This window comes from Acinonyx jubatus, chromosome B4 (assembly GCF_027475565.1).
Source record: "Acinonyx jubatus isolate Ajub_Pintada_27869175 chromosome B4, VMU_Ajub_asm_v1.0, whole genome shotgun sequence".
Lineage (NCBI taxonomy): Eukaryota > Metazoa > Chordata > Mammalia > Carnivora > Felidae > Acinonyx > Acinonyx jubatus.
In genome coordinates this window covers 36,213,472-36,226,432 of record NC_069387.1, presented here as the reverse complement: position 1 = coordinate 36,226,432, position 12,961 = coordinate 36,213,472, and the positions used below count along the sequence as shown (strand labels likewise).

Below are 12,961 nucleotides of genomic sequence, written 5' to 3'. Positions count from 1 at the left end.
TCCCCCGCTCATGTGCATGCCCTCCCCACCCACCAAAAAATAAATAAACATTAAAAAAAAAAATCATTGGAACAGACTAGAGAAGTTTAGAAATGGACAAACTATAAAGAAGAAATATGAAAAAGGTGGGCTTTTAAATCAGTGAGAAAATGCTAGGATATTTCAATAAATGCTTTGTGACAACTGGACAACCGTCTGGAAGAAAGCTTAGATGCCAGCCTTGACCAACATAAATTCCAAATGGGTCAAAGATGAAAAATGATAATGTAAAATAGTGCTGTAACAAAACATACAAGAAATCTTTTTCTTTTCTTTTTTTTTTTTTTTAACTGTCTAAAGTAGGATCAACAAACTTTCTGTAAAAGGCCAGAAAGTTGTATATTTCAGGCTTTGCTGGCCATATAGTCTCTGTCACAATTACTCGAATCTCCTGTTTTAACCCAAAAACAGCATAGGCCATACGTGAATGAATGAGTTTGGCTCTGTAGTCTAATAAAATTTATTTACAGAAACAAGCTGTGGGCTGAATTTGGTCCATGATCATAGTTTGCTGATCCCTGATACAGAAGCAATAATAGATTCAAAACTTTCTGCATGGAAAAAAAAAGCCATGATGTCCAAAGATAAATGAAAAACTGGGCAGTGGTGGGTATTCATATCACAGAAAAGACTAGTAAGTGATAGCATTTCTGAACCTCTTATTGGTAAACTTAGAAGTTTAATAGCCACCAGTGACTTAACACAACCTCTTTAGAGATCAATTTAATAATGTCTCTCCAAGTTTTAAATGGGTATGATTCAGCACATCCATTCTTAGGTATTCCACAGATTCATAAGAAAATACTTGGTAGAACACTTACAATAGCAAGAAGTTCTGAAAAACTTAAATGTCCATCCACAGAAGCCTGTTTAAAATATGGTACTTTGTATACATATAGCATACATACAGACAGACATAAAACACTGCAGCCATTAAAAAGAATGAGAAATCAATATGGAATGCTAAGATACATTGTAAAAATATCAAAATCAGTGTTGTATAAAATTGAGCTTACTAGTTGTATAAAATAAAGAAAATGCTTGTATATGTCTATATTATCTCTAGGAAAAAAACCTCAAGTGGTTGTCCTTAGAAAGGATGACCTAGGTGGCTTGAAAGTTGTTCAAAACTATTTATCAGTGATTCTGACACCTTGTACTTCCTGTTCTAAGATTTTTGCCTAAGTGTTGTATAAACCAAGTTGTCATAGATGATTTTCATTTTAAAAATGCGTCTTTGATATCCTAAGTAAAATCTCATAATTCTCTTCATTTATTTTTATCTTTGAGTTAAAGAATGAGTAATTGAATTCTTACTACCCATTAACCTTAGTTTTTATAGTATCTCTTATGTTGTAGTTAAGCCTTGAAGCTGCTTTGCTTATATGTAACTTTTATTCCTCCAAACAATAACATATCATCTGTACATGTGTACAAGGAAAAGTAGAGGACTAATGATAAATTTTCAGACTTTGACAGTATTTCACAAACAGTATCTTTCAGACTAAAGGTATCTAGTAAGGAGAGTAAATAATAACTATTTTCCTTTTTGGACAAAGCCCAAGGAGAAAAGAAGGTAAGGAAATTTTCCTTGCCTCAGACCATTTTTCTCACCTCATAGGTACTTTTATTTTGCTGTGTTTCTGACCAAAAGGAAAAGAAGCTAACTAAAACGAGATGCTAACTTAAGTTCTTTTTCTCCTCCATGTACTTGTTTCAGTTTCTCAAATCACAGAAGGTCCTGTCCTAGGAACTAGTTCAGGAACTGGTGTTTTTAAGATGGGACGATTCCAGGTAAGACCATTACTTTCCCTTGCCTTGATTTCCTCTTTGGGGTGAATAGGTATATAATAAAATTATTACTTACCTTTGGGACACAATTGCCAATTTGATGATATATATCTTTTTTATAGTTCTTTATCATTTTACCCTCTTAAAAATAATACATGTTTAAAAAAAAAAAAAAAAACCTTCTGGGGCACCTGGCTGGCTCAGCCAGAAGAGCATGTGACTCTTGATCTCGGGGTCATGAATGTGAGCCCCACATTGGATGTAGAGATTGCTAGAAATAAATATGTAAACTTTAAAAAATAATAATAATACATGCCAATTAAAGGAATGCAGAATACTTAGTACAGTAGAGAAACAGTATACTGTCTACCCCATCTTCCTACCTACCTCCTTCACCCAGAATTACTTTTTAGGGTGTGTTTCCCCTCATTCCTTTTTCTGTGTACATGTGTGTACAATTGACCCTGCTTTTCTGAATGAGATTTTACAGCTTTTTTTCCCAATCTAGTAGTTGGTTCACCTAACCCATTCTCCTATTATTAGTCATTAGGTTGTTTCAAATTTTTCTATCGTAATAAGTAATGTAACAGGAAACATTTTCTATGTTTAGGACAATTTTTTAGGATTAATTTCTGAAATGAAAATACTGAGTCAACATCAAGTGATACATCGTTTTCTTTTCCCAGGTGGTCCAGCTAGTGATTTATTTATTTTTTTATTTTTTACTACTTTCACAACTGCTTTCCAGTTATTCTCATGGTAGCACTGGGAGTTGGGGATAGCAGTTGATATTTTTCTCATTTGTAAACTGAGGTTCTGAGAGTTTGTATTGGGCTGAGTTTATAATACATGGACAAATTAGAACAAGGATCTGGATCCTCCTTTTGGTCCCATTTAGTTATGTTGATTCTTGAAGCTTAGCTGGCATTTAACATTCATTGTCTTTAATCTTTGTAGTTTTCATATTCACAGGCAACCTTCAAGATTCCATTCCCTGTTATTTATATTTCCACAAAGACATAAATCTAAGTCTTGTATATAACATGAGATCTGGAGGTAAATTATTAACTTAGTAAGCTTAGCCAGCCACTGAGAATCTGTATCTAATCTGTACATCTCAGTACAGATCTTGTTCTCTATAATGGTATTCCATTTATTTTCACAGTGAAGGTGGAGGGGCTTATGTAAAGAGATACTGACTGGGAAATAAAGTGATTCAATTTTTTTTATTGAATTTTTTTATTATTTTAATTCAATTTTTTATCATTTTAAAAATTGAATATTGGGGATTTTGTTTTTTAATCTCACTTTTGTCTCTTTCCATCAGGTTTCAGTTGCAATGGATGATGTCCAAAAAGAGGGTAAAAATAAGTCAGAAGATGCAAAGTCTGTTCATTTTGAGTCTAGCACTTCAGAGTCCTCAGTACTATCAAGTAGTAGTCCAGAAAGTACCCTGGTGAAGACAGAGCCTAATGGGATCCGTAGCATCTCATCAGATATGCCAGATAGTGCCCACAAAACTCCTGCCTTGGGAGCAAAGTCAGAAACTGGGCAGCCTACAAAGGTAGGACGCTTCCAGGTGACAACTACAACGAACAAAGTAGGTCGTTTCTCTGTATCAAGAACTGAAGACAAGATTGCTGAGGCAAAGAAAGAGGGACCAATGGCATCTCCTCCTTTTATGGATTTGGAACAAGCTGTTCTCCCTGCTGTGATACCAAAGAAAGAAAAGCCTGAACTGTCAGAGCCTTCACATCTGAATGGGCCATCTTCTGACCTGGAGGCCGCCTTCCTAAGCAGGGATGTGGATGATGGTTCAGGTAGTCCACACTCCCCCCATCAGCTGAGCTCAAAGAGCCTCCCTATCCAGAATCTAAGTCAGAGCCTTAGTAATTCATTCAACTCCTCTTACATGAGTAGTGACAATGAGTCAGATATTGAAGATGAAGATTTAAAATTAGAGCTGCGAAGACTACGAGAAAAGTAAGTGTATTTTCTTCTGTAAAAGAATAATGGCAGAATCATAGTAAGATCTAGCTCCTGCTGCCTAGTATTCTGTTCACTGCAATATGCTTATATCTCATTTCTTTCAAACAGAGGGTGCTATGCAAAAGCTAGTTTCCTCAATGTAGTTCTCATTAGGTCTTGTGTTTATAAGGACCCGTAGCATTTCTACTTCTAGAACTTCTTCAGCACCTTTGTATTATTACTATATTATTGTTTTTCTTAATAGCACTTTTTATCATTATTAACCTAATAGTCTACCAAATGAATCTAGTAATGGATGTAGATTATGTGGCAGGTTTTATAGATCATATATGACACACTGGTCCAGAGTAGCAAATTCAGTACTCCTGTGTATGCCTCAAAAATCAGGAAATCTTTTCTCCTAACATATCATCAACTACTTGTTGGTTAGGAGCTTATTGGAATTTGGCTTGGGTAATGGAGGCCAAACAATATGAAGTAACAAACTAGAATCTCAAGGTAATAGAAGAAATTACGTTAAGTACACTGAGGGGGGAAAGATTCATGAGTAAGTAAATACTTGAATAGAGTTTAAAGAATATGTTGTTAAATCTCATTTGAATAAAAGTGATTATAATGTTTTTGATTCATGTTTGGTTATCTTTCACAGACATCTTAAAGAGATTCAAGACCTGCAGAGTCGCCAGAAGCATGAAATTGAATCTTTATATACCAAACTGGGCAAGGTTCCCCCTGCTGTCATTATTCCCCCAGCTGCCCCTCTTGCAGGGAGAAGAAGGCGACCCACTAAAAGCAAAGGCAGCAAATCTAGTCGCAGCAGTTCCTTGGGGAATAAAAGCCCCCAGCTTTCAGGTAAAAAGCCATGGACCAGGTCAGCCTTGGCTGTCCCATCTTTTGTTTCTGTCTCCTGACTCTATATGTAACCTATTGAGCCATTTGTTGTTTTTGTTAAATTTCAGAGGAGTTTGACTTTCCTAATATTCTTGCTTCCTTGACCTTTCCACTCCTTATATTTATAGTACCTCTATTTGTTGAGTCTATGGAAGGGTGAGTACTATGGCTTATTCCATTGTAACCCATATTACTAACTACCTCCATTACCCAAGCCACTTACAGTTGTTCTTAAGGATAAAACACTTAGCATTGCCTGGTTACTCATATAATTCACATTACACCAAACTCATAGGCAATTGGAAGAAAATACTTTTAGTAAAAGTTCAGGTAAAAGAAAAAACTTTTAGTAAAAGTTCAGGTAGGTTTTTCCTTTCAGTGAATGAATTATCCATAATTGCAGCTGGGATGAATGTAAATTTCATTTAGATGTTTGGATATGTCTTAGGTGGTAATTTTCCTGATTAAAGTTTTTATTTCATTTATGTATATTGAAATAAAGAACTTGCTCGTGGCTGTAATAAAAAATAATTCATAATCTCTTGTAATGAACTACAGTTTGTCTATTTTAATGGTGATAGAATTCTTACCCTTTGGTGAAATTATGAGAATGTTAACAGATAATTGGTTGTAAAGTGAAAGACTGAAATAAATTTATACCTCATAGTTGTTCTCCAGGTCTAATATAAATGTGTTGGAAAGCAGTTGCAAACTTCTTAGCAGCTTTCCATTCTCTGGAAGCTTTCAGAAACCCAAACCATTTCTCTAGTACATCAGAACCCATTCATTAGTAGAAATGTGATTATAAAGGATATCAGCTAATTTAGATCCTAATCCCAATTTTGACATACTTTTTGAGTGGCCTGCTAGTCTGCCAGTTAGTAGGGAACAGAGAAATTGGTCAATTTCAAGACAGCTGACGAGGGAATAAAAGCCACCTGCCACAAATAATTTTAAATATGTATTACTCTGTAGTCATCTGCATTATTTTTGACACCACTTTTGTACTTGACCTGACACATACTTAGAAGGAAAACTAAGCAGAGACTGCCCACCAAACCTATTTGTATCCTGCACCAATTCAGTGTTACAGGTTTTTAAAAGCAATGATGGAATTGTAAAATGGAATTCTCCCATATCCACTGCGTGTTCTACTCAGCTGAGACTTGGGAACCATCTAGGTTATCTAAACTAAAAGTCTTTCGGAATAGTTACTCCAGCCCTATTGCCTATTGATTCTCATGTCATTTCTCACTTCCCCTCCCATTAGTGAGGCCTTTTGTTCTTTCATCACTTACAGCTTTTGACCTATTATTAGTCACTTAGTGGGACACATTGAAGAATAAGAATATAAGAATAGTGCCTGTTAAGTTTATTGGGAAAGCTGGACATGTTTCCTCATGCCACTTTATCTTTTGGCAGGTAACCTGTCTGGTCAGAGTGCCACTTCAGTTTTGCACCCCCAGCAGACCCTCCACCCTCCTGGCAACATCCCAGAGACTGGGCAGAATCAGTTGTTACAGCCCCTTAAGCCATCTCCCTCCAGTGACAACCTCTATTCAGCCTTCACCAGTGATGGTGCCATTTCAGTACCAAGCCTTTCTGCTCCAGGTCAAGGTAAGCAATCAAAGCAATCAACATGTTCTAAAAACATGAAAATGGAGATACTGCCATATCCGCAACAAAAGCCTGATGAGCATCCTATTAAGGTCAGTTGGAAGACCGGCTGACCAGAACACAGCCTGTGTATTAAAACACTTTCGGATCTTGAGCTGGAAAGGGAAGTTGAGTAATGATTATATTAGGTGAATTCATTGCTCCTATCAGATGAAATAGGTTTTTTCAAAGGATTACAGCAAAAGGTTGTATTGTGACTTACATGAGGACTTAACCAAATTAATGACTCATTTGGGATTTGCAACATAGGCTTTAATACTAGACTGAGATTTCCTGGACCAAAATTAAGGAGTTTTAGCAGTTTCTGAAAGCTAATGCATTTGCCTAGCCAGTGTAGACTTTTTTAACTTGTAAGTATGGGAGTGGCATTCTAAGATAAATAGCCCTACAATTCAATTTGTTACCTGTAATCTACTTCCTAAATAGAGTTTTATTTATTAACGATCATTTAAAACCTTCCTGTAGCAGAACGCTGCTAGTAACGATAGAACGAGAATTGGAAGAACTTAGGTGTCTGGGTGGAAAAGAATAAGAGAAGAGTTAGGTAACTTGCTTAGGTGCTTTTGCCACAATATCACAGATAGTAAAGGTAGATCATCATTGGACTAGGTAAATGTGCTTGCTTGCCGGGAGCACAAACCAGCTAGCATTATTATTCACACTGGGAAAAGCTTCAACATTTTGCAAAGTAAGGGAATTGAGACCTAATATTTCCTGTCCTACCTATCTGACATTTCCCTAGAAGCTTGTTCTTCTGTGTGCCATCTTAGCGCATTTCACCACTCCAGCCTCAAGTTTCTAACATCTTGTAGTTGTGTTCTGTCTCTTCTCTCTCTGTTCTTCCCTGTTTTTCCCCTCTCACAGGCTGTGCGAAGTTTAACTGTGCATCTGAGCAGGTGACATTCAAACCTGGTGGCAGGAGGACCCGATTTCTGAGTACGCCCTGCTTGGCTCTTTGTGTGTAACACCTTTACTCCTTCCTCGTCCTTGTTTTTCTGCTGCTTGGATCTGATGTTTCATGCAGTCCATTTTCATTTGTCTCTTTGTATATCATCTACTCAGTGGCTTGGCTGAACTATTACCCTCAGAAGTTTGGGTCTCTATATTAATTATGATAAAAGATGTAGAAATAAGAACAGGTTTCTATAAACTTCAAAATAACTTTCTGGTAGAATTGCTTCTTTATAGATCCATGACAGAGTAGAAAAGGTGGTAATGCTGTATAGACTGCAGGGTCATTTGGGATAAAGACTGAAGTCCATAGTCCTACTCACTTCCACCCCTTGCTTTGGCATTAGAAGTGACAGAAAGCATCTTGACCACTAATGTGCTTAGATCCTGGCAGCAAGGGAAAATTACACCCTATTTTTTTATTCTTTTTCCGAGTAGGTTGAAATCTTTTTTTTCTTCTCAATTAAGCCTGGCCATGTGTCCATTGAAATGATGCTAGAATCTCTTCATTGGATCCTTTCACCACCCTTACCTTCTAACTCCCTAAAATTGATAGTTCAAAAAGGGTTTCAGTGTAGTTATTCTGATCAAGCATTTATTCTCAAGAACCAGAGCCCAGGGCCTGCCAGTGAAAATGGTCTCTTTAACATGATTGCTAGGATTTCTTAGCTTTCTTAAAAGCAAGGCACAATAGTAAATCACCCAGTTTCCCAGCCCATCTTCCCCAAATATGAAATAAAGATGATGCCTCTCTCGTAGGGCTGTTGTACAAAAAAATAAGATCATGTGCACAAACACTGGTAGCTCTTGGGAAGCACACATCATTTTCTTCTAATTAGCCAGTGCCTACCTGAAACATAGTAGGTAGTCAATAAATGTATATTGGAATAAAAATTTTAAAAACAAAAATCAGGCTCAAGTAGAAAACCTTTGTTAGAGTTTGGTTAAAGATCTTCACTGCTGAGGCCTCAAACTTCTGATGTGGTTACTGAAGTGCTTTTTAAATGCATGTGCTAAGGACATCACTGTTTCTGAGGTTCAGAGGTCCTTGGGCCTCATGTATCACTATCCAGGACTATTGAACAAAGAAGGAGGTGGAAGACATTATCCAGTTTGGTAGTTTTCCAAAGCACGTGTGATGTTTGGTTAGACCAGGCTGGACCAAGCACGTTAGCACCTTGACACTTAAATAAGCATATGTCCAGCTGGCAAGATGAGATGACATTAATAGGAGGAGACAAGTGTTTCAAAGTAGGTTGCTGTATGCTATACAGCCTGAAACGTCGAAGAGGGAAGAAAGAGAACCAAGGCTTTTTTGTGAAGAACAATGTGAGTGATACATTTCAGATTAATTAATTAAATAAATTCTCACCACACTCTTAAAGGTAGGTGGTAGCACACTATTGTTCAGATGAAAGTGGTTAGAAATATTAAATCTTACCACTTCCTTTTGGGTCTAGAACGAGAGGCCCTACATCTGTTGAAGGCACACAAGTATACATCATGTAAGCCTTGGTAAACAAATTACGAAAGGCAGATTTAAAGCAAATAGGGAAAGGAAAACAGGCATTTATTTACCAGGTGTGGGGTCTTTTTAGTTTGGGATGCGTTATTCTGTGCTCTCAAAATAGATTATGGTTTGGAAGCACGGCTTGGCTTAACGCTTTATTTATGTTCAAAAGTTGCTTGTTTTCCACATACTTTTAAAAATTTTTCTGGAGGGGACGGGGTTAGTATGTATGTCTAGGATTTGGAAATATATTAGCCGATTTAAAAGGATTCAAAACTGTAACAATGGTACTGTCAAGTCTACTGTGGTAGAATTGTTTAATGCATTTTATCGAGTGCTTTTTAACAACCCAGCAGGAGAAACAGAAAGTGGGACGGGGTCAGTGGAAAGACTGCTTGGGTATTTGAAATTCAAGCAGTAAGACCTGAGAGACTGGAGTTCTTCCCCCAGCTTCCCCCAGAACCTTAGTGCAGAGCATTACTTTTAGATACAAAGACTGGTGGAAGCTCAGCCGTCAGCCAGGTGCCACTGGCCATCAGATAACCACGTGAAGGCTGACAGCTAGCAAGCTGCGTCCCATAGAACTGTACCCATAGCAGGGACTCCCAGGTCCCACCAACCTGTCTCTCTTTCTGCTTTCTCTTGCTGGCACTTTGTGTGCTGTTTGGAGATTCTAAATATTTTACAGTGATGTTTCTTTGTCTTTAACACGTTGCTCTCTCTTTGTGCTTCAGGGAAGATGGTGAAAAAAGTCTGTCCTTGCAACCAGCTCTGTAGTAATTATCTTTTCTTTCTGTTATTTTTGGTCCTTGATTGCAAAGCCTGTTATCCATGAGTTCTTGGAACCCTGAAGCTTCACAACACCCTCATTTCCCAACTTCCATCTGTCTAGTTCTGCACCCTGTTCTAATATATTTTTTAACATGCTTAATTGCTGACCTCTGGCTATCCTTACAGATCAAGAAATCACCTCCTAGTCAATGCTCTCACATGATGACCCTCTGTGATCCTGGCTTTGTGACAATTATGGATTGATGATGCCCATGATAGAGAGAGAGAGATCAGGGATGCCTGGCTCTTTGGGGAGAGCCCTTTAGTTAGCAGATATGTGCCAGCCGCTATTCTCCCACTGGAAAATCAGCACTGGTCAAAACATAGAAAAGTCCGCATCCTCATATCACAGCAGGAGGCGTCTGCTAGATTGGGGAGGAGAAAAGCACTACTTCGTAGAGTCTGGCTTCTTAGGCTGATGGCTTCTCATTAACGTGCATGCAATTCAACTACCCAATCGGCCACCTAGACAGTCAGAAAACTCTGTATTTGGGGTACTGGGCAATAAGCTGTGACTCATAGTAGGTTATCGTTCATGGGATCTGGTGGTGGGACATGGGGGAAATGTATTATGGCAGGAGAAAAAAATGGATTTGGGGTGGTCAAATATATACTACTTCCTAGAGCTTTGCAGCAAAACTGAGAAAGGTCTAGAGGCTACTCAGTGTACTCTCTGGAAGGCAAGCAGCATCCTCAAAAATATGTGTATTATAAGTGTTTTTAAACCATTTCCTACTAAAGTGGACTAAATGCACTATCCATGCTTCTAGCTTTTGTAGTCAACTTTTCCCAGGCATTAATTTCTGGTTAGAGAAGGATGTGTTTGTTTCCTTCTTTAATGGGAAAGCCTGTTTTCAGAAGCCAGAATAAGGTTAACTGTATGGCCAACCTCCTCATAGTATAAACCCCACCTTCATAATCCAGTACTGTGTAAGACAGATGAAAATGAAGAATGAAATTTGGTTGTAAAGGAGCCTCACAGCATCAGAGACGACTAGCATGAGACTAGAGAGGTGTGACCCCGGCATGAGCTCTTTGTGAATAAGCAGTGTTCACCTCTACTGAGCTTCTCATATTTGGCTTGTGACAGTTCTCACTTGTGATTGTTTCTGGTTTTCATTTTGATTGTCTCACTCATTATCAAGCTCACCAAGCAGTTATTGTTCAAACAGGAAAATAGCCCTCATGCATGTGATACGCTTGCTTTCTGGATTCTATTACTGTCACGACTGCCACCCTCATTGCTTGTGCTTCCCACTCTGTGCTTCCCCACCACGGTCTCTCTTGCTTTTCAAGGAAAGCTGTTTGTTTCCTGTGCTTTTATCCTTTTCCACTTGGGTTTCCTGTCCCACAGGAGAACTTACTCTGCCCTTTACGCTGTATGTGCAGTAGCTATCCCCTTGTGGCTCCAGTGGGCCCTCAGAAGTGAGCTAATACACACACTGCAGTAATCCATGTCTTGCCTTGGTGGTAAGAAGCATGTGACCTTCCTCACTCTGCAGCTTCACCTCAGAATTAGCTGTTCCTCTAATACAGACGTGCTTGTGTGTGCCATTCCCAGGGCAGTGGGGTATAAACTTGAGACCAGCAGTGGATTATAAAGGGCTTTTAAATGGCAGAGTTGCTTCGGGCATGCTGCTGTGCTCTGGTGCTGCTTCGACCTGGAAAGCAGGAAAATGTATGCATTTATTTAGCCCCCAGCATTATTTGGATATCTTAAGGCCTAGTGGCTCACAACTTACCTTAGTAGCTTTTATTTATTCTGCAGCAAATGTGAATTCTGGTAAGAAAGTGGGGGGTGAGGGAAAAAAAACAAGATTATGACTTTTCTTTCCCTCTTCCCTAAAACTTGCCTCTTCGAATAATCTTCAGTGTGCCCTCCAGCAGAGCCGAAATCAGGCAGGACACAGACTCCTTCTTCCTTTCTCATCAAACCATAGAAATAGAATTCCTTCATCATAACCTCAAAGCTTCCTCCTTCCCTTTGCACTCCTTCCTCAGCTGAATGTTCCTGTTGCTTCCACATACAAGTGCTTGCTTGCTCTCCTGGGAAAGGGGGGAACGGGTGAGAATCCACAAACCAATTGAACCAATTGAGACTGAGGTCATCTTCAGGAAAACCATGTGTTCCTGGAGTTGAAAGATTCAGGCACACCACAGAGAACCTTCTTCATGACTAATCTTGGTTCTTAACTCATAGGCAACTGGGAGAGGTTGAAGCCTTCATTCCTCCCGAGTTTGTTTACAAATTTGTGTGTACGGGTCCAGGTGAAAAAGGTTTTTTGAACCGAGCATGCTGTTTCTTTTATCACCTCTTTCTGTTAAAGAATGGCTAAAGACTGTGGCACAGTATCCACATGGTGTGGGAAGCCCATCTTTTCCTGGGCCAAGCATCTACCTTTGCTTTCCTTTAACTCCTACTTTAACCCTGCCTCAGTGCTCGAGAAATCCTCTTTTGCCCTGCATTCTGCAGCATTCTAGAGCCTCACTGACCATACCACACCTCCCTCATCAGCGTGATGCTGGGAATAGAGTACTGAAACTTACTTTCTGTACTCTAGATGCCATGGGAATGGGCAGAAAGGGGTCCCTCCCCTTTGTGCCTACCACCATCTTGAGTTTTTTAGCCTCATCTGCAACTCCTGAAGAGAACCTGTTTTCATTACCCTCTTATGCCAAAACATTTGGCTAAACAAGACCTTGGAACCTTCCCGTCTTGCATGGCTTCCCAACTCATCCTCTCCCCATTCAGTGGCTTGCCATTCATCATCCTGTGAAGTTTTCCCTCTTCCTGAAGCCAAAACCCAACCTCCTTTTAATGGTTGTATTCTGTTGCTTCTTTTAATCCTAGGGACCAGCAGCACAAATACTGTCGGGGGAACAGTGAACAGCCAAGCCGCCCAAGCTCAGCCTCCTGCCATGACGTCCAGCAGGAAGGGCACATTCACAGATGATCTGCACAAGTTGGTAGACAATTGGGCCCGAGATGCCATGAATCTTTCAGGCAGGAGAGGAAGCAAAGGACACATGAATTATGAGGCAAGTGTTCTTCCCTTCTTGCCATTTTCCTAATCTGTCAAGAGTATCACTTAGCACACATCTGAATTCAGAGAGGATATCAAGTACCCAGGCTAGTGCTTAACATTTCATGCCACAGCCTTCTGTAGTAGCTCATGACTTTTAACCCCTTTAGAAACAAACAAAAATCACCCGGTTGCCCTTTTATTTTTCTTCCCTGAATTTCTAGCTCCCTGTTTGTCAACTAAAGTTTTTTCTCCCCCT

At 39.2% G+C, this 12,961-nt stretch overlaps 1 protein-coding gene across 17 annotated transcripts in view; it reads left to right on the top strand.

Annotated features, from left to right (window-relative positions):
• WNK1 (WNK lysine deficient protein kinase 1) overlaps positions 1 to 12,961 on the top strand; it is a 160,482-nt gene that overhangs the window by 144,262 nt on the left and 3,259 nt on the right. For 7 of the 17 annotated variants that reach the window (XM_053225658.1, XM_053225664.1, XM_053225662.1 and 4 more), the window contains 7 exons: positions 1,760 to 1,833; positions 3,158 to 3,813; positions 4,469 to 4,671; positions 6,133 to 6,327; positions 7,252 to 7,344; positions 9,583 to 9,624; positions 12,531 to 12,718. In XM_053225658.1, coding sequence (XP_053081633.1) covers positions 1,760 to 1,833; positions 3,158 to 3,813; positions 4,469 to 4,671; positions 6,133 to 6,327; positions 7,252 to 7,344; positions 9,583 to 9,624; positions 12,531 to 12,718 — 1,451 coding nt within the window. Of the gene's footprint in view, positions 1 to 1,759; positions 1,834 to 3,157; positions 3,814 to 4,468; positions 4,672 to 6,132; positions 6,328 to 7,251; positions 7,345 to 9,582; positions 9,625 to 11,551; positions 11,764 to 12,530; positions 12,719 to 12,961 lie in introns of those variants that run through there. The other 10 variants (XM_027073991.2, XM_027073990.2, XM_027073987.2 and 7 more) reach the window with 5 other exon arrangements.